Source organism: Trematomus bernacchii, unplaced genomic scaffold (assembly GCF_902827165.1).
Source record: "Trematomus bernacchii unplaced genomic scaffold, fTreBer1.1, whole genome shotgun sequence".
Classification (NCBI taxonomy): domain Eukaryota; kingdom Metazoa; phylum Chordata; class Actinopteri; order Perciformes; family Nototheniidae; genus Trematomus; species Trematomus bernacchii.
In genome coordinates this window covers 454,458-475,354 of record NW_022987602.1, presented here as the reverse complement: position 1 = coordinate 475,354, position 20,897 = coordinate 454,458, and the positions used below count along the sequence as shown (strand labels likewise).

At 39.1% G+C, this 20,897-nt stretch overlaps 1 protein-coding gene across 1 annotated transcript in view; it reads right to left on the bottom strand.

The window, feature by feature from the left end:
- Positions 1 to 1,072: 1,072 nt before the first annotated feature.
- The window catches only part of LOC117482594 (germ cell-specific gene 1-like protein), a 19,921-nt gene continuing 96 nt past the window's right edge, over positions 1,073 to 20,897 (bottom strand). The window contains exons 1-5 of the mRNA XM_034130732.1: positions 20,579 to 20,897; positions 19,363 to 19,410; positions 16,804 to 16,956; positions 2,407 to 2,518; positions 1,073 to 1,801 (exon numbers count right to left, since the gene is read on the bottom strand). The exon at positions 20,579 to 20,897 is cut by the window's right edge and continues 96 nt beyond it. Coding sequence (XP_033986623.1) covers positions 1,501 to 1,801; positions 2,407 to 2,518; positions 16,804 to 16,956; positions 19,363 to 19,410; positions 20,579 to 20,882 — 918 coding nt within the window. The 5' untranslated portion in view covers positions 20,883 to 20,897 and the 3' untranslated portion in view covers positions 1,073 to 1,500. The remainder of the gene's footprint in view (positions 1,802 to 2,406; positions 2,519 to 16,803; positions 16,957 to 19,362; positions 19,411 to 20,578) is intronic.

The following is a 20,897-nucleotide window of genomic DNA, read 5'->3' as shown; positions in this document are numbered from 1 at the left end:
AAGGACAGCTAACTGAGAGGCTTGAGGGTCTTAAGAGTGTGCTTGTATAGAATGGAAGAGCTGAAGGACCGTTGTTGAGGCTAGTCATCACCATAGAGCGTTATCTCCGCTCTCAGTTTATATCTCCTCAGCTTCACCCTCCTTCTAACTCACAGGGTTTAAGTAGTGACCCTTCATATTGCTTGGGAAGAGGTATACAGTTAGTTTACACACACTAACGCAATAGTAAAGCCGATTATACGGTGTCCGGTTCAACACTGCTCCTTACAGGTGCTACATGTAACATCCATACGTCATCACCAACTCCATTCGGAGACATTAGTATAGTTTCTGTAAACAACCGAGACCGCTGCTGGACCTTTATCCTGCAATTTAAACTTAATGTGATTGGATTTAGTGGGGAACCTGTTGGAGTGCTTTGCAACCGCAGGAACAGAAGACTTTCTGGTAACTGAGGGATGGAGAAGGTTACAGGCTGCTGGGGAAATCCTCTCCATTATGTCTGTATTCTTTGGAAAGTTAAGCTCCCAACAGGTCTTTACCCACACTGAGGTTAAGACGATGTTTGCCTGGTTTGGTTTCAACATACCCTCACCAGTGGGCAGACAATTTGATCATAACAAAAAGGTCTGATTTGATGTTAATGTTACAAAAAAGACATGCTAGGAAAGAAAGTAGAAACCCTAATCATTCAACCCTTAACTCTCTGCAGATGGGTGGTACCGTGCCACAAAATATTTGCTGGTAAAAATAAGGGTTTGGCTTAATAACAATTATATGTTAATACTTTCTTGGGTATTTTTGCTGATCCAGTATGCCAATTACCTCCTCACTCCCGTCAGGATTTAGATTTGAAAATACGGTAAGCTATTAGTACATTGTCAACAAAATAAAATTGCTATCTGTGCATGTTGCATTCCTATTACTGTTTTAAGATAGCTACCTACAATTATATTATATCCAATTGTATCTTTTAACATAACATCTGTGGTCCATAAAAAAGGTTGAGGACACCTAAAACCGTTTTGATGGTTAACCATGTCTTTTTATACCCTATTATTGTGGTGTCCACTAAGGACCATAGAATATTGGAGGCCATTTTTTACTACATTTGAGCTTGGAGAATATTTTCCATGTCTAATTTCCAACAAAATGTAAAGTTCAACTTGTAACACAAATGTACTAAAATGCTTAGTGAACATAGGTAGACATGTAGGAAGCTTAAGACACAGTAATCATTATTAGTTAGATTAGATGTTTGAGTTTTACATTTGGCCAGAAACAGAACTCCAAATGAAAGGTGTTGCTACCTATCTGCTAGATTTTGAAACCGTTTGCTAACAAGCCCTCGATAACTTTACAGCGTCTCTTATCCGTTTGACGATTGGAACTTTGTGGGTAACCAAGCACCTCGGTCTCATGCTGTTTACGGTAATTATATTATTGTTCCACACTGAGCAGCCAATGACCTGCTGATGTATCAGCTGCCACCTGCTCTCCTCAGCAGTACTCCTCGTGCTGCGGGTCGGGCAGGTCGTTGAGGTCCAGGAAGAGGGAGGTGTTGGAGAGTTTGCGGACGTTAGACGACAGATCCAGCAGCTCGTCGGCATTGCTCGGCACAGAGCTGATGTACATGTCCCACACCTGCTCCGGGGAGTCCAGCTCCAGCAGCTTCTGCTTGATCTTCAGGTTCTTCTCGATGTTCCTGCGCTTGTGCTTGAACTCCAGGATGGTTTTGGTGTAGCGGTTGATGGTGGTGACGGAGGACGCCATGCAGGCTGTGAAGGAGCTCCATGCCAAACTGAGAGAAAGAGACACACAGTTTGAGATCCTTTCTACTTTTTATCCATATATTTATCCATTATTTTATATTTTATTAACTACTCAAGAGGTGATAAACCATCATACGGGCTGAATATATGGACTTCATATCATAAGAAGGTGTTAGTAGAACAGGAAGACAGAGAGAGAAGATAATAGACAAATACTAATAAACAATACAAATATAATATGAAAGGATAATTCAGAACCTGACAGGAAAATCATGTTTTTGTGAAATAAAAAAAAATAAGTATGTGCTATTATCTTGAAATATTAAATACTTATTCACCCTTTTTTTCATAATCAACACATACATATTGTGTGACAGGGGAACACAGCTTGTTATTATAATTAAACATACAGTACTTTAAAATTATACATCACACCTTTTTGTATGGCCTTTCTCATTAAACTAATAAAGGTTGTTAATAAAAATATATGTTTTTTCAATTAAATCTTAATGTTTGTGTTTAGTCCACCACAATCCTACTGGCACAAAGAAGAGTAAAATATTACTAATAATCTCCCCTAAGACAGTTGAAACTGAATCATGAATGGATGTGATGTGAATGACTGTGGACTCACATGTAGGACCAGCTGTAGTCCCAGGTCTGAGGCTTCCAGTCCTCTGGGCCCAGGCTGACAGTCAGCTGGAAGGCTGTGGTGAACATCATGTGGGCCACCATGCCCAGCAGACCTGTAGACAGAGAGTGACCAGAGATGAGAGAGGAAATCACACTGGCCCAGTTCCAATCCGACCCCCTAGCACTCTGTGACAGAATGAACTCCGTCTGTAGTCTCAATCTGAGCTGAATGAGGCTCTGCTTTTTAAGGTGGAGGGTGTAAATACAGTGGTAAGCTCCGGAATGAACTTCTCTATCTACGTCAGAAAAAGGAACTGGCGAAGGTTTTCCTGATTCGACACCTCTCCGACAAAAAGTATTAAAAGATAATCATAGTAAAACTCAAATAACTCTTTTTTTGTAAACCTCTTTTGCAACAGTCCTGTACATACAAAAAACGTTTGTTGTTTCCATTTGTTTCACAGAATAAAATGTCTGCGTTGCACCAGGTCAGGTAGAACAACAGGTGAGGTAAAGACAGATGCAGACTGCTGTGGGTAGGGAGGGAGTGTGTAGGGTCATCCTGTCCTGACATCCTACTGACCAATCACTGCACTTCTCTGCAGTCACCACTTGGTGGCAGTGTTTTATCATGTTAGACTGAGTACCTATTGGAACAGCAAAGTAAACCTTGCTTTGAGTGGATGTTACACATGAATGCATTTGACTGTAGTAATAAAGTACATGCTCAAGTGTATTTAACCTTCCTGTTGTCCTTGTCAAATCTCACCTGTTCTCATATGATGTCGGTATAAAGGTTTATTTTATGTTAGTGCCAGAAGAATAACATGTTTGCTTGCATACTACGTTATTCCCAAGAAAATAATTATGATCACTTTCATTAGGTTTTGGATGTTATGCATCTGTGGTCTTGTGTGGTCAATTTAGGTCAATAATTCAATATCTTTTCCTTTTTTAACCGAGAAATAAGGGTTGATTTTGTGTATTTAAAAAAGAAAATACAAGTACTTTACCTGAGTATTATCATTTGATGCTACATAAGCAACACTGATACACAATGTAACACTGCAAAAACACTGCTCATGACTATAAAAGGTGGAGGGCAGAGGGGCTCCAGGTGAATACGATCAGGTAATCAGACAGGAGGGAAACAGAGAGATCATGACAATATGATTTGATTTTATTAGAGTGTGCTTTCCTCCTTGATATTTGAATCTACTCTTTTTTTATTATTAGCTGCACTGTAGCTTTGCTGTTGTAACGCTGTATATTAAAGTATTTCTTATTTCTTCCACTCTACCACATTTAAAGAAGCCAATGTTGTACTTTTTAATGCACTACATTTATCTGACAGCTTTAGTTTCATTTTCAGCTAATACAGAATATAAATGGACTAATAAATAAGCATTGACATACAAATTAAGATATCCAGCAGCTATATACAGATAAATTAAAATGAGCTCCTTCTTTACCAGCAGTGATTATTATCCAGTATTTTTTATGATATGCAATTCTGAAATACTTTTACTTTAAGTTTGATGCCAATACTTTTCTACTTTTATTTAACGGTCCCATGTAATGCTTTTCCGGTTATTACCCATCCCCTTGTGTGTTATGAAGGTTTTTCTGCATGTAAACGGTCTGCAGAGTCACAAACCCTCAAAGTACACCCTGTAGGGAGTAAAACTCTAACACAGAAAAGACCTGTCTATGCTGCCCCAGAACGCCTCGTTGGACATTTTCCTTTTTCCATTTTTTTCTGCCTGGGTATGGTGACGTAACGATACCCAGGTCCAAATGGACCAATCCGTGGAGCTCCTCTCACACACACACACACACACACTCAGTCAGCCTTATCTTTTCTCAGCCGCAGTGCTGCGCGGCGTTTCGCCGGCACACACACTCACTCAGCCTTATCTTTTCTCAGCTGCGGCTCCGTGGATCTCCACTCACAGTTCGCCACACACTCACGTGTGTGTGCTCAGGCTGAGTTTCGCGCTGTCTCCCTGTCTCACAGACCCCACACAGCAACCAGGAAACGACACCAGTAATACAGCTCACACTGTCCGCTCCTCGAGCCTCAAAGGGCGGAGCAGCGAGCCCCGCAACGTCCTGCCAACACGGCACCCAGACCCCACGCAGCATTCTCATCTGTTTGTCATTGCTGGTGTCATTTTCTGGTTGCTAACGCCATTGTAACACATACACACGTATCAGAGCACAGTGGGCTCATAGGGAGGGGCGGGCAGGAGCTCCAACAAGCCGTTTAGGACAGAGAGTGAATACACATACTATACAGAGATGCTGTATGAGAAACCAATGTGAGTTTGGAACATTGAACAATGTAAATCTATTCTAGTAGACCTCAACAATGGAATTATGATCAGTAGAAATGGCCATGACATGGGACCTTTAAGTAAGATTTCAAATGCAGGTCTTTCAATTACTACTTTTACTACCACTAACAACCTGATTGCTTCTACCACCTCTGGAAACTAATGAACAAAACACCACAAATACCTTTTTTTTTCTGACAGGAGAACAAATATGTTTCTCTTTTTTGTGTGACCTTTACCGTTATTTAACAAAAAAATAATGAGCTCACTTATTTCCAGTGAGGAAGAGCGACTCATTTAATTTATTCAAGTTCTTTAGTACTTGAAATGTTCAGGACTTAGTTGTAATAGAGTATATTAACATTGTGTTGATATGCTTACTAAAGTAGAGTGTGCTTCTCCATTCACTGCTTATTGACGCTATGTGCATTATAATGAGTCACATTTGCAGCTAATTCCGAGGCTTGTAACTGAGTCACATGGTGCTTTTATTTTTTGGTTTCCTGTTTGAGCCTGATCACCTGACCATAATCCAACATCCATATCAATGAAGCAGAAAAATGATCCACCATTTATACTGTATGGTGAGTAACGGTGAGTCAGACCTAAGGCTGCACAAGAAGCTTATTGGATCAGGATAACTGTCTGACTCACATCATGTGCAGTTAAACAGCCACAGTTTAGTGTTTCTTTATTGTTTAGGACGTTCTTATAAAATGAGGAGAATAGATCTAGCAGCAAATTCAGCTGAAAACATAACAGTTGGGATAATAATCATATTATTCATGACTCCTAAGCCTCCCCAATGACCTACAAATATGATCAATGCAATGGAAGACCCAGAGGGATACGTATGGTAATATATCCAATCTCTTTGTTCTTGTTTGTGAGATGGAAAGTGTCAAAAATACAGACTGGGGCTCACGTCATAGAGCTGGCGGTCCATAAACTGGACCCTTTTCAGCATGATCTCACACCTCTGCAAACTGATCAGGTTCACCATAAATCCCTTTTTATCCACAAATACATTTCTCTTTCAACTCGGTCTCTTCAATAAAGGTACTGGTAGCCCGAGAAATATCATTAAAAAAAATACAGGAACCTGACTACCTTCACCCTAATCGGCCTACAGGTCTAGTGACAGACTGCAACATGGCGGCAAAGGACCACCCAGCCTGCTCGTTATAAAGTGTAAAAATAATTTCAGCTCAGTATGAAACTGAGGCAGGACATGTTAGACTACGCTGGACAGCCCCATGCACACAATCCTTTCGTAAAGAAATCCAAAAGTCGACAGGTCTGCCATCATTGACGACACAGCTAAGCTAATTTAAGAATGCTGCAACTCTGCTCTGTCTGTGCATCTCCTCTCTTCCAATTAGAGCTACTCAAAAGTAAAAGTATTCAGATGCTTTACTTGAGTAAAAGTACCAATACATTATTGTCAAAATACTTCATTACAATTAAAAGTCCTGCATTCAAAATCTTACTTATGTAAAAGTGCAAAAGTGTTATCCGCATGAAGGAACTTAAAGTGGACCTATCATGCTATATTTGAATAATATATTGTAGGACCATACCTATATAAGGCATATTTATACTTTTTTTTTTCAAAATACCAAACAGATCATGCATTTTAGCCATGCCTCATTTCGCTCAATTTGCACTTTTTTAGCTCTGTTTTTGCAAGTGAGAACAGCACCATCTACAGGCCTGGCATATGTACTACAGCGTCTCCAGCGCTTTCGAACGGCAATGGCCGTGGCTGTCTCCTCCTGATTGGTGGAGTTGGCCCAATAGCCGTAGCGCCACCGTCCTGACGTCAGGACAGTGTTCAAATCTGGATCAGTTTTTATCAGATCCGTTGCAGCCCCTTTTTTAGAGATTTGGGTATGGAGGAAAATAGAGAGGGTTGTGTTTTCTGACACTTGGTGAGTTCCCTGGAACACCGGGGACACATATTCATGTTTAAAAGACGTACAAAAGTGCATTTTGCATGATAGGTCCCCTTTAAAGTGGACCTATCATGCTATATTTGAATAATATATTGTAGGGCCATACCTATATAAGGTATATTTATACGTTTTCTTTTTCAAAATACCAAACAGATCATGCATTTTAGCCATGCCTCATTTCGCTCTATTTTGCTCTCCTTCACCCTGTCTTTGCATGCGCTGCAGCTGACCACGCCCCCCTGCAAAGGAGGGGGCCGAGTTACGAGCGTCATGTTACCATGCTGTTACCATGCTGTTACCATGCTGTTACCATGCTACGGCAACCTCTCATTCCCCTGATAGGTGGAGAGTTGGCCATATAGGCGGAGCTCCTCCGTCCTGACGTCAGAGAAATGTTCAAATCTGGATCAGTTTTTATCAGATCCGTTGCAGCCCCTTTTTTAGAGATTTGGGTATGGAGGAAAATAGAGAGGGTTGTGTTTTCTGACACTTGGTGAGTTCCCTGGAACACCGGGGACACATATTCATGTATAAAAGACGTACAAAAGTGCATTTTGCATGATAGGTCCCCTTTAAGCTGTTTAATAAATGTAGTGGAGTAAAATCCTTTTCAAGTACCCTTCTCCATGTTGTTCCATCTTTTAACCGTTCCCCCTTCTCCTGTTCACTTATCTTTCCCCCCTTTATGTTTCTCTGTTTGGTGCCAGTTTCTGACAGCTGAAGCACCAGCTCTGGCTCTCTTCACACTGGAATCATCAATGCTTACAAAGTAGAGCGGGAATAAAAACCAGCATGTGTAGCCCACCAATCCGATTACCTCTTAAGCCCCCCCAAATCCCTGGACTGAACAAGAGCGCATAGATTCAAACACCTAAAATCCCATCTCATCCCTCTCAATGCTCATGTTTATTCCTCAAGATATCCCAGGGCAATATTATCATAATGACATGCAGATCACAGGCAGCTCTGTGTCAGGATGAGTGGAACACATCTGAGTCCTGGCACGTTCTGTGATGGTGAAATTATTCATGCTCTGCTCGCAAGGTCAGGTGGTTCTATATGGAGTCAATAAGTGTCAAAACAGGTTGTTTATGTCTAGTGCCAAAGCACTTAAGAAAGACATACATAGATTTGACATGACATGCTGTGTTTAGCTCTGTTAGAGAAAGAAAAGTGATCAAGTGTTGTCAGTAAAGGTTGATATTGTTCAGCAATTGTAGCGTAGCAGGCTTAACCAGTGGTTATTTTGTATTTTTGTAATTTTTTCCCCACATTAAAACATGTTATGCAAACACCTTCAAAATTACGATGTTTAAAATCCCTACCTTCACTTGATCCAGGTTTATTTTTTGTTCGAAAATTAAGATTTACTAGACTAGTTGAGAGAATATTCACCACTCTGTGATCAGGACCAACACTTATGGCCTCAAAATAAAGCTGATTGATCATTAACAGGATAAGTAGGCAGAAAACAAAACCACATTTCTGCTTTATAAATTACTTTGAATCTTGACAACTTCTAGAAATCCCTGAACTTCACAACTCATGAGTCACAACCACATGTTACTAGTAACAAGGCATCAGAAATAGACATTATTATACAGTGTGTACCCATCCTTTTTTAAAACTGTTATGATTCAATTATCTTCACAATTTATGGGCGGTAAGAAGATGAAAATGAGTAAAGCTTTTGGTCTTGGGTTTCCCCGTTTCTTAGATACTATTGAGCTCTTACTGTTTGTTTTACCAAACTAGAAGCTAACTCATGCATCTCCTCCTCACACCAAGATTGTGTGATTGTTGCCTTGTTAAATGTAACACTACAATGGAAATGGAAAACTAAAAAAAGAATTGTTGCCAAGTCCTTGTTTAATGTGTAGATATTTTAAATTCCGATACATACATAAATCCAATCAAATGGGATTTGAGTTGATTAGCTAACCCCTCCCATCATAGAAACTGCACTTCCCCCTATTGCTACTCATGATGTAATAACATATGTGGAGGCTAACAGTCCTCCTTATCTTTTGACAGTGCAGATAGCAGTCCTATAATCAGGAAATGAGTCAGGATTTTTGGATTTACAGAAGGTTTGTAGGTAAGGCTCTTAGCAGCAGTATCTCACAGGGATATTTTTGGGTTGCAACCAAAATATTTTACCATTCTCTCTGAACTGTCAACTTGTGTCGCTCAGTGTATAAATGTTTAAAATGCCCTGACACACCAAACAGACATCAAAGAAGTAGCGGCTACAGAGCGGACTGTTGCGTTGCCTCACTCTGTCTGCGTCTTGGCCAATTCATTCATTTAAGTCATATCGGAATAAACATGGAAGACTCCAGCCAACAGCCAACTAGCACGTTCCCTCTGTGCTGTGTAGAGGCAGTCTGTATTCTATCTTCAAAAAAGGGAAACCGTAGAAACATAGAACCGTAGATGTACAAGCAATTGTTGAGATACATACATTAAAACAAAATGTTTGCGTCAAATTATCACAAAACTCTTACTCGTCCAAAAAATATCTTTGTATTTGAATGACCAGATGAGAAGAAAAATGAAAATAGACTGTGTTGGTCGTAGTCATTACTTTTCATCACGTCTATTCTTTTTTATGCACCAATTGATTTATTTTACAGACAGTGTTCGCCTCCAATTCAAAGGCTGAACGGGGGCTATAAAGTGTGGACTTTTTAGGAAACACTGCAAAAACTTGAGCCGACAGAAACTCAACGATGGCCAAACATTGATCTAATCTGCTTGGAGTATCAGGAGGTTAAGCGAACAGGAACCAAAATGACTGTAACCCACAGTCAAAATAGATTTCAATTTAATACAAAATAGCTTATTGTCATTATTACTGAAGTACAAAACATTCCAATACAGTACAGCTAAAAAAAAGCTTTGAAATGGTCTAGCTTTTGTGCACTTGAAGCCCAGTCTGTTCAAATTAGGGTTAGGGTTAGGTAGTATCTAAATTGTTTATCAAAAACAACTTTTAAATGCCTCAATATTCCACATTTTAACACACTACACCATGTTTTGCTAGGCTCGAGAAGCTGTAAATAAACCAACAGGCTGCTACAGATTCTACAGAATATTTTTAAATGAGCTCATTGTCATTATAACTGACGTACAAAACGTTAAAATACTGTGCATCGTAGGTGGCTATTAAAAACACTTTCTAATTGGCTTACTTTCGTGCACTTGAAGCCCAGTCCGTCAAAAATGAGGGTTAGGGTTAGGGTAAGTATATGTTTAACAGAAACAACTTTTAAATTTCATTTCATTTCAAACCTTTATTTATCCAGGTTGTATCCCATTGAGATCATTGACCTCTTTTTCAAGGGAGACCTGCTCAAGTAGGTTCCACATGAAACATTAAAAACATAAACAGAACAACAAAAGGACATCATACATTAGCATTACAGGGATTACAATTTACATACTATCCACATGCACAGGTACCAACAGCTTCCGATTGAGTAGCATCCAACCGAGCTTTAAAAACATTGAGTGGCATTGAGAAGGCATTAAATGCCTTCCTATTGAACATTTGAAAGCACCATACCATTTCTGCTAGGCTTGGGAAGCTGTAAATAAACCAACAGGCTGCTACAGATTCTGTACAGAAAATGTCAAAATGAACATATTTTTTGAAAGTATAAAAAGTATGAACTTGACATGGTTCACCTCCCACCTTACACACACAGCTCACTTCTTCAGAGAGTGAGTCATGCATAAATAAAACATAAGCAGACGGTGCTGAGAGGTTCAGTTAGATTTCCACTGAAAGTGAGAACGGGCAAAACGCAAGGGCGAGGCCATGAAAACACAACTCACTCAAACTTGAGTTTTTAAGGCTTCAGAAGCAGGAGAGCATGCTGGGTTTGACTCCTGTCAGCTAAAAATGAAAAGATGAGGACACCATGACTAGATGACTGAAATATGGGCAGAAGTGCATTTCTGTTGTGATGCAAAAGTTTGTGTCAACTCCATGAACCGATGAAACTGGCAGATGTAAAACGCACCTAAATCTGAATATGTTCTGGCAAATGTTCTTGTTCTTGGTTGCTATGCTAAGAAACTATTTTAAGAAATGTTTCTTCTACAGAGATGCCTGGCAACTATTTTCAGCTGCGGATGAATAAACATGTAGTGTACTTTTGAGTATTTACGTCAGCAGGATGGTGTGTGTGAGTTTGACTGAGAATTCCTGATTTGATTCGTACTTGTTTCCAAGTAGGCTAACAACTCTACGCTATTGTTCCCTAAAGCTATAAAGTAGAAATGTGATTTCTGAATAAAGTGTACAACCAGAGCAGATGTCACATGAAACTAATGATGCAACAAAAAAGTAACCCAACGTTTGAAGGATATTTAACCAGTAAGGAACAGTCTCTTCATTGCTTCACATGTCAAAAAGATCAAAGGGGACTAAGCTGACTCTGTGCTCAGCCCAAAATCAAAGCATAAGTCAGACCAGGAGAATCCCATCTCCAACTCGAAGCTGATCAATATGCAGCCTCAGGCTCAGAAAGGTTTAAATATCCAATGTTCTAAAAAAAGGTTTCTCTACAACTTTGTGAATAGTCAGGAGTTTGTCAAGTGTTGAACACAAGATTATCTTAACTGTGTTTGTAGGGGCATTCCTTTATAGACTTAGTGCTGGATGCTTCAAGATGAAACAATTCAACAGAAAACCTCTCTGCTCCTGCTAAAAGGCTCCCTGTGGTGTTCAAATACTCTAATGGTGCTATGGTGCAATCTTTCTATTAGTGGGTCACATTTTAGTTTGTCCCGTGCTTGCGCATGAGGACACAACACACCATTTTATTAAAGTAGGAACACCTGTCCTCCTTGTCCTTAGCAAACTTGCCAGACTCTGTGTCTCCTAAATCTGAACAACTAGGTGGAAGCTAAATTGTGTCATGACCAAGCAACAAACTACAGGGCTGAGCAGCGACCAAAAAAGGCCAAAAGCATTATTTTAAATGAAAACTTGGTGCTGGCTCTAAAAGGGAGTCAATCTCTGCAGACCACAATGTTAAAATGCCCAACTCAAGAGCAGAAATATACAAGTATAGAGCCTGGTTTTTGTAACTAATATGTTTATATATTTTTAAGCCTTAAAGTAATGCATTTTTAGGGACGCATTGGGTCATAGGTGTCATATCAGGTTGCTAACTGCTAACTGTCCGTCAACACATTTTAGATTAGCTTGGATGCCAAGATGCCGACAACGTCAATCATAGATGAAGTCTGACGTAATAAAAAATGTCAAGACAAGATTTATCACTATACGCATCTTGAGCCCTCAGGAGTGGTATAGATCAACAAGTCCTCCAACTCATACGACCAAATGGGCCGATCGTTCAAGCCCTTATTACGACCAAATATGTTGTTTGTTCAAGTGCTTAATACGACCTATAATTACGTTTTAAAGTTTTCAACCTCTAGTGCTCCCGTTGAATGCAAACGTTACAGAGGGTCGTTTATTCACAAATAACCCTCTCTGTAAAATCCTAAATTGTAGGATAGTTTGGCCATTAAAATGCTTTTTGATAAGATTTCTAGCGAGAAGTGTATATTGTACTTTTAGAATCCACGTCCAGTCGATATGTAGGATCTATAGTTTGATAGATATTACGCAGATGATTTGAGGTATGCGGTAGCTTCCATGTAAAGTTACGGGGTGAAAACAGTATTTCCGGTCTCGACGTTTTCATAATAAAACTAATGATCAAATTATTTAACAGTGATATCTGCAGTACTCATCCACTAAAAAACATCAGTTTATCCTTGTTAATTATACGACATTAATTGGTTTAAATTGTGTACAATGCTTTTGTATTTTTCCCATAGGTTTTTCTCTTTCGATTCTGAGAGACACATTTCTTTTTTCAGGTTTTGATAGGCTAAAACATCGAACTACACCCATAATCCTGGATGTTTTAGCCGCAATGCACGTTGGGATATGGTGTTTATGAAATCGGAAAACATTTTTAAAAAATACTTTATTCCGAGTATACTTGCTTTTCTCTTTGGAAGTCATCACATAACAGCATTGTAATACACGGTTCGGCTGCATTAAATATTACACATCTGCCGTAGTTCTTTATTTATAGAGCCCTGATTAGAAGACCTTTGGACAAACTGGAAGAACTGCCACCGAAACTGAATACGTGACGTAGATCATAAATATATCAGCAATTAAACAACATCTTCAATTTCTCTTCACACAATACGTCTCCTTGCAGTATCAATACTAATTCGGCTGACTTTTATGTTTGATCCAATTGGTAGATAGGTTATATTTACACCATAACGGTGCACAGCTTATAGAAAAGGACACCTAGTGGTTAAAGCACGTTATTGAATTTTTTTGTTGAAATTATGATATATTTGATGAAAAAAATATTAAGAGTACATACTTTCATAGGGGGAAAGTAGAAGGTCAATGATAGAAATATATCATATATATTATATATATATATATATTTACACCATAACGGTGCACAGCTGATAGAAAGGGACTTGTAGTTTTTAAAGATATTACTTACTGATTTACTGAACTACCTTTCCAGCTCCTCATGCAGTTGACTGTTACAGGTACAGGTTCATGGTACAATGCATAAGCTTCAAATCGAGAGACTGAAACTGTATTTTCCTTTACCGTTCTGTTTTAATTTCACAATAAAGTTAATAGTCATATTATGTTTGATATTATTATGTTTTATTAACTAGACCACTGTTTTTTTTAACCCGCACCGCCTAGTGGTTAAAGCACGTTATTAAATGTAGTTGTTGAATAAGTTATATTTGATGAAAACATTTAAATATTAAGAGTAGCCTACATACAAAATAGGGGGAAAGTAGAAGGTCAATGAGATAAATATAGAATAGAAAATATCAAGAAGATACCCGAGTCCAGTTTTGGATAGTCTGCCGTGGTTCCATTCCATTTCAAAGAGCTGTTTAACACTCGGCGCAACCTTGTCGCACTGCCACTCCAACATCCAATCACAGAGCTTGAGGACTAATCACGGGGTTTGTAAAGCAAGGCGGATGTTGTAGTCCCAAACGATAGCTGGGGATTCTGGGTAGTGTAGTGTCTTCGGAAACTCTGTAGTGTCTAAACTCCGAAAAAACAATTTGTTTCTCCGAATCGAAGGTTAAAAACACAAAAGCATTGTACACAATTTAAACCAATCAATATTGTGTAATTAACAAGGATAAACTGATGTGTTTTAGTGGATGAGTAATGCAGATATCACTGTGAAATCATTTGACAGTGAGGGGAATACATCCGGTTTTATTATGAAAACTTCGAGACCGGAAAAACTGTTTTCACCCCGTGAGGGTTGACGCTAACTTTACATGGAAGCTGCCGCTATACACGTTCTCCTGGCGAGACCTCAAATCATCTTCGTAATATCTATCAAACTATAGATCCTACACATCCACTGGGCGTAGATTCTAAAAGTACAATATACACTTCTCGCTAGAAATCTAATAAAAAAGCATTTTAATGGCCAAACTATTCCACAATTTAGGATTTTCCAGAGAGGGTTATTTGTGAATAAATGACCCTCCGGAGCGTTTGCAATCAACGGGAGCATGTTGTTTCTTACACGACCACTAGAGGTGCTACACTTTAAAACGTGACTCTGGGTCGTATTTAGCTGCTGAACAATCGACCGATATGGTTGTTTTTTGTAGGAGGACAGGCTGGTATATATCTACTTATTAATTGAACAAAGCTAATAAGCGCATTTCCCAAAATGTGGAGTTTAATTTAATAGAGAGATGAGTTGTGGAGATCACATGTTAACATTTCAACTTGAATAGTGTCTTCATCTTCAGGAAACTCTTTATAACTGCATCAGTTCAAATGTGATTGGCTCTACCCATGACCAGTCTGATTGTTGCATCTTTTGAAACTTCAGTTTTAAGGTTCAAGATTAACAAAGTGAGATTCTCTCATTTCACCCTAGAATTCAGGCTATTCTAGGGCTAAAGGCTATTTTACTTGTACTACCTGGTTGTTTCGAAACAATAGATATGTTACAAACTTTTCACATCAAAGAACATGTTTGAAGTTTGGAGCCAGGTGTACTATTCCTCACCCAATGGTACTTTTATACATTTCCTGAGCCTGATATGTTAAAGTCAGTGAAATGCTTTGAGTTTTTGCCGTTGAGCAGAGTATATTTCGCTGCTTATTCACTGTCTAGATTGTGGTTGTCAGGATCGTTTTCACAGAGTGGATTAGAGAGAAGGTCATTGTTAAGTCCTCCACCAAGAGAGAAGGCCGACTGGAAACTGGCTGGATGTCTTCTCAGGGGCTGAAACGGGCTCATATGTTTTGGTCATATGCCATCATTGAAACAGAACAAAGGTCTAAATTGTTTGAAAGTCTAACTGAAATTACAATTATTTATTATGAAGAAAAAATGGAGTTTACAGTATATACCCTATCCTGTTTGTTAAAGATTTGTGTATAAGAGGCTTTGCTAAACACATTTGGGGCTTAAGCCTGCGCTGCTTATGATGAAAATGTCTAGGCAAGAAATACATTTGTAACACCTAAATCCAGACAGTTAAGCAGCTGGAAACCAATTATTGTCAGGCATGAAGTTCTGTATAGCACTCCCTACATTACTCCGTGACTTTTTACATTACTCTGTGTCGTGGCTCGAATCACAGGGTAAGGTACGTGTGCAGCGGTTACAGGAGTATGTGCTGCTTGTTTGTTTTGAAAATCTTTTATATCCACACCTGGACCCATAAAATATAGCTAGTGATATATATAGATAGTGATAGCTAACGCTAGCTAGAACAACTCGTTTCTAAAGGTGCGTTCAAACTGGACGCGTGCCGTGCAATGACCCAGATGTAGCGGCTCGTATGAAGCGAGTGAGACACGAGGAATATCGATGTTCATGAATGCATGTGTTCAAACCACAGACCATCTATATGGCATGATAGATTAATTCAATGCTTTATTTATGTTACAGGATCTTATTTTTGAGTGTTTACGGAGCAGCTAGAAAGGTAGCTTAGCCTAGCCTAGCTCCATTCACAAAACAATCATTTTATAAGGGGTTTGCTTGCCATGATGTGAAAAGACCTGACAAAGAATTACTCCAGGCTTAATCAGTATCATTATGTAGTTTGGAATTTTATGTTTTGATTTATTTTGGAATCTCTCTGATATGTTTATTGTAATAAAATGATGGCAAAATATGTAAATGTTGGGTTCATACCCCTGTATTATACACGATTGATTCAGCAGACTTGTTACTTGCCAGAGGCAGTGAATACACTTTTGTGGAATTCAATGAGTGTCTTTGGATGATGTTATGAACCCAGAAACAAAGCTTTTTGCTTTCCCGACATATCTGGGACTTTCACAACATGCACATAGCAGCAAGATAAGGATTTCAGCAATGGCTTTGTTAGTATCTACTGTAAGTATGTAAATAGAGATGAGCCCCGACTCCTCTCTGGTGCATCTAGTTTCAGCGACTCGAGTAAACGTTTGATGCCTTGTTTCCACATTCAAATAACACGAGGTGAAACGTAGCCCCAATTCCAGTGTGAATGCACCATAGTGAAGAAAAAAACATGGCAATGAGTGTGCAGAAGCTTCAGATGAAATAGCATGGACGAAAGGAAACTAGCCACCAATTTCTGGGTGGAAGCTAGTACGCATACAGCTGGCTGGCTATCTTAATCTTTCCGAGTGGAATACAAACTCAACAGCATGCTGAATGTATAGACAACATATCACTAAAAGTTGTTAAACAATGTGGGCACTTTGAAAAAGGTTGCGTCATATTTTGGCTATGAAGGGATCTCAGTTAGTAGAACACTACAGAAGACAACGGGTTCGTTTTCTCTCAGAAACATAAGAAAACATATTTCTACTCCTACTTCTAAATAAATTAAGTTTTCGCTCTAACTTCAGTAAAAACACCCAAAAAGTGAAGAGATTCTCTAGTTTTGTATGTTAACTGCAACCATCTATATTCAACATTTAGATTTGAATCCTATAACTGTGCTTCATTTTATGGCAAATATGACAAATATAATGAAGCTACTCACCTGAGAGCACAGTGAATATGGCAGCGAAGGCGTTGAGCTTGAGGCCGTCGATGACATTGCCCAAGTGACACACCTCTATGGACATGAGGAGGCCTCCGGTGGCCAACAGGAGGATGTATAGGCACTCAGCAACAATGCACAGCCACAGCACTCCTGTGGATACAATTGATTAAGGCAAAGGAATAGCAAAGAGGAGAAACCTATTCAAATTGTGGGTGCAGGGGTGAACACGGTTGAGGGAATGACGGAGGGGGTGTAGTGACAGGAATGGAGAAAGGAGGGATGGGGACTTGGAAAAGAATATGGGTAAGTAGGGGTGAAGAGAGGAGAGGAAAGAGACTGGAGGAGAAGGAGGATGGGGACGAGAAGGAGAAGAGGGAGGTGGACAAGTGACCCCTCTACCCATATCATTAACCTTCACAGTCACGGAGAGGATATATCATCCACCAAGGGAGGAACAGCATCCTGAGCTCAGGTCTGTGAGCGAGGAGACTAAATATCAGCGGATTTAGAAACCGATAAATGTACACAGCGGTGTAATTGCATGAATCACCCAAGGGCAGGTACTGATGTGTCTCAATTAATCACAATGTGGACTACCGTACTGTGCCTGTTACTCAGAATAATTTAGTGTGAATTTTAAATGTACATCCCTGAGCTAAAGATTTATTTTTAACTGCTCTCAATTGAATTCCACACACAGATTTCATTATTAACTGCATATAATTAGGGCAGAGGGGATTAAGGAAAATGTGAAGTCTTGAAAGCATTTGGTTAAAGTATATCTTTTCATTTTGCTTTGATACAAGTAAAACTTGAATCATACCAGCATAAAAGACAAATGCTCTCAAGTGAATGTGAAGCATAAGGGGACCAGTGATAACAGAACTTAATACCCTCTGAATGCACTGGCATCTAAGCTGTCTGAAGATCTCTTTATTTTCAGGGTCAGTGTCTGGTTTTCTTGAGGAGAGGCAATCACTTACGTAGTTGCCCTGTTCCAGACCTTTATATTGCATGTAGGGTTGTTCAGCTATTGTACTATTGTATACAGTATATTGGGTTATAACTCAATAACCTTAAAATGAATCCTCGTCAACCTCTTCTCTTCCGTTGCAAAACTAATAAGGAAAACAATGAGTTCAATTAATTTCTATTGTTAGTACTGGAAATATATAAGTAATATGGATAAGTGTACAAACTTAATTTGATGTAGACAAAAAAGGTTTTTGTTGCAGGGATGACGTGTTTTTGTCTGCCAACAAGGACGTTAGCATCGCAAGGGCTCCTTTGACAACAGCAATGGGACTTACCATTGAATTTTGAAAGCTAACTCGATGGCAAACAAATGTGTATGATACTAGAAGAATCTCAACATTTGAACACCACTTTATGATTTTTCAAACGTAAAAGCAATCGGCAGAAGTAAAAAGCGGACGTTATGCTGTAAACAAACTACATGATGGTTGCATGGCTGCGCATCACCACCGCTAAGCTAAAGGTGGCTAATGTTTGACGTGATGAAGTTTAGTCTCATTTGGTCGCTTGTTAGTAACCGCCGTTTTCAAGACACCTAAAAGCTCAGACGTATTTTAAATCATAGAACAAAATGTAAATATCTTTTAAGATTTTGTTAACAGGAGGAGTTTAATGACTTAGCATTTTAGCAGAAAGTGTAAAAATGCTAACGAATTTAAAGGTTTAGCCCCTCATCACACGCACTTCTTAATAGAGATCAACAAAACAACAACACTAGAGTAGAGACACTGTTTTAGCCTTGGTATTACATTTGAACATCGATGTAGATAAAAATGAAGATGTATTTGTTTGAGACAGGGTTAACTACTACAGAGCTAACTCCGTGGTATGGCATAATAGTCATTCATTCTATTAATAATCAACAGTTAGCCTACTTATAAAGCTTCAGATTTAATGTAGGCTCACAGATGAAAGAAGTATGGCAGCCAACAGATGTTCTAACAACTGTCTCAGTGGTGCAAGCATTGCCAGTATTTCATCACAGTGACAAAAGATGTTAAATGCCATTTAAATGTCAGTATTCTGACACAGAACGATTTTAAAAGCAATGTATTTCTATTGGTAGTATGTTTCGTGCCTGCACCAAATAATAACAAATTAGAAGGAAAAAAAGATTTAAAAAATACAGATTTCAGTATTCTGACAATAATCGTGGCTTGATTGAGTAAGAACATGTTTTTATGAACCACACAGCTTCCGGTCTTCCAAGACCCGACCGGACAAAAAGACGTGTAGCAGGCACGAAACATACTACCAATATAAATACATTGCCTTTAAAATCGTTCTGTGTGACACGAAAAAAAAATTGTGTTGGTGAACACGAATCAATAGATTAAATGTATTTCGTGACTAACACGAAATGCCGTGAGACTGGGTTGTTTAACCAGTGGACCAACTGGCACCTCTCAAGGTACCGGTCCACACTGCGTATGGTACATTTAGGGACTTGAATCGGGGACCTAAGGATGTAGGCTATGAATTATGTACGTGTGAGTGATAACATTTTATGAATATGCTTACCTCTTTCATTTGAAGGTGCGACATTAAGGAAACTTCTGCAGTTTTCACCTAGAAAACAATAATTAGACATTTAATTGACTGTTGGTGTATAAGCACTATGCAACATGCTGATAAGTGAGACAGGAAATCCATCGTGTATTACTGTATTATCAGATTGAGATAGAAAGTCACTATTATACCACAGATAGAGTTGAGATGAAAAAAACTAAATCAATATTTAATCCAATCTGTGAACGGATTTCCTTTGTGTTGTGCGAAAACAAGCTCAACAATTTCCCCTAGCAGATCCACATTTCCAGCCTTAAATCCAGCATGTAGTAGTGCGGTGGGGCCATGGGACCAGCAGCTTTCACACAAAACACTAAAGGATGTAGGCTGTAGCTAAGAGAATAAAACATCAACCTTGAAATGACACAGTAAGATTAATTCCATATTTTCCCGATACATTGAAAAAGATCTGACAGAAAGTGAAATCAGTAATGCATTTGAGGGGTTTCGTTAAATCAAAATTGCAAAACAATGTGTCAAAGTGTAAGCTTCTTAAATGTGAAAAGTAACAGTTTTTCCTCTTCCTGAATTTTAATATTACACTAAAAACCTTTTAGTTTTTGGATTATTAATTCAATTATTAAGCAACTCTAATATGTTAACTTGAATATTGTACATTTATATTTGTACTTTTCTGACACATAGACCTAAAATCCTTATTCTCAGTTCAGTAAAAACTTGGTTTGAAATTCCGATATCTTATATTGTTTGGATAAACACAAACACCTGCTTCTTATATTCAACACTGATGACCAGGTGTTGCATTTTCTTATTTCTCATCAATATTTTTTATTTTGAACAGTTATAATATGACACAATACAATAACCTACACTTTAGACAAGACGTTTCAAAAACTCAGAGCAAAAACAGAGACAAAAAGGAGCAGCAGTAGTCAACTTGATGTGCGTACTTGTTCTGTTATTGGCACCACATGGTTGTAACCATTTCATGGATAGTGCTGTGCGTTTCTGATGGTATTATACATTTAACTTTTAAATACATTTCTGGGATCGATAATTAAATCTAGTCTGTGTTAAACCAGATTTCTTTATGGAAGATTTTACTCAAAGCATGACTTTGGTTACGATGCGCCTCCGTGACGCACAGCCTGCGCGCCCCGCTGCGCACCCACTCATCCTCGCTGCTCGTTTCTTTTCAAAAACTCACCTGTCATGTTAATGTTCTGCTCGCAGGAGAACCAGATCCCGGTGTGAAACTTCCTCATCACGTATTTATCCTCCCCGGTCTCCCAGATGTACTGCACCAGCCTGGTGTCGTTGAGGTTGGAGCTGTTGAACCTGATGCAGAACGACTGCCTGGTGGCGGTGAACGGGCCGGTGCAGAACGGCTTCACCACTTTGCGCGTCCCTTCGCACCAGTAGCTGGTGGTGAGAGCCGACACCGCCAGGAACAAAGCCAGGAAGTTCAAGGTGAGAGCCATAGATGCTCTCCGGCGTCGGTCTATCCCCATAACGGCGACCGGAGG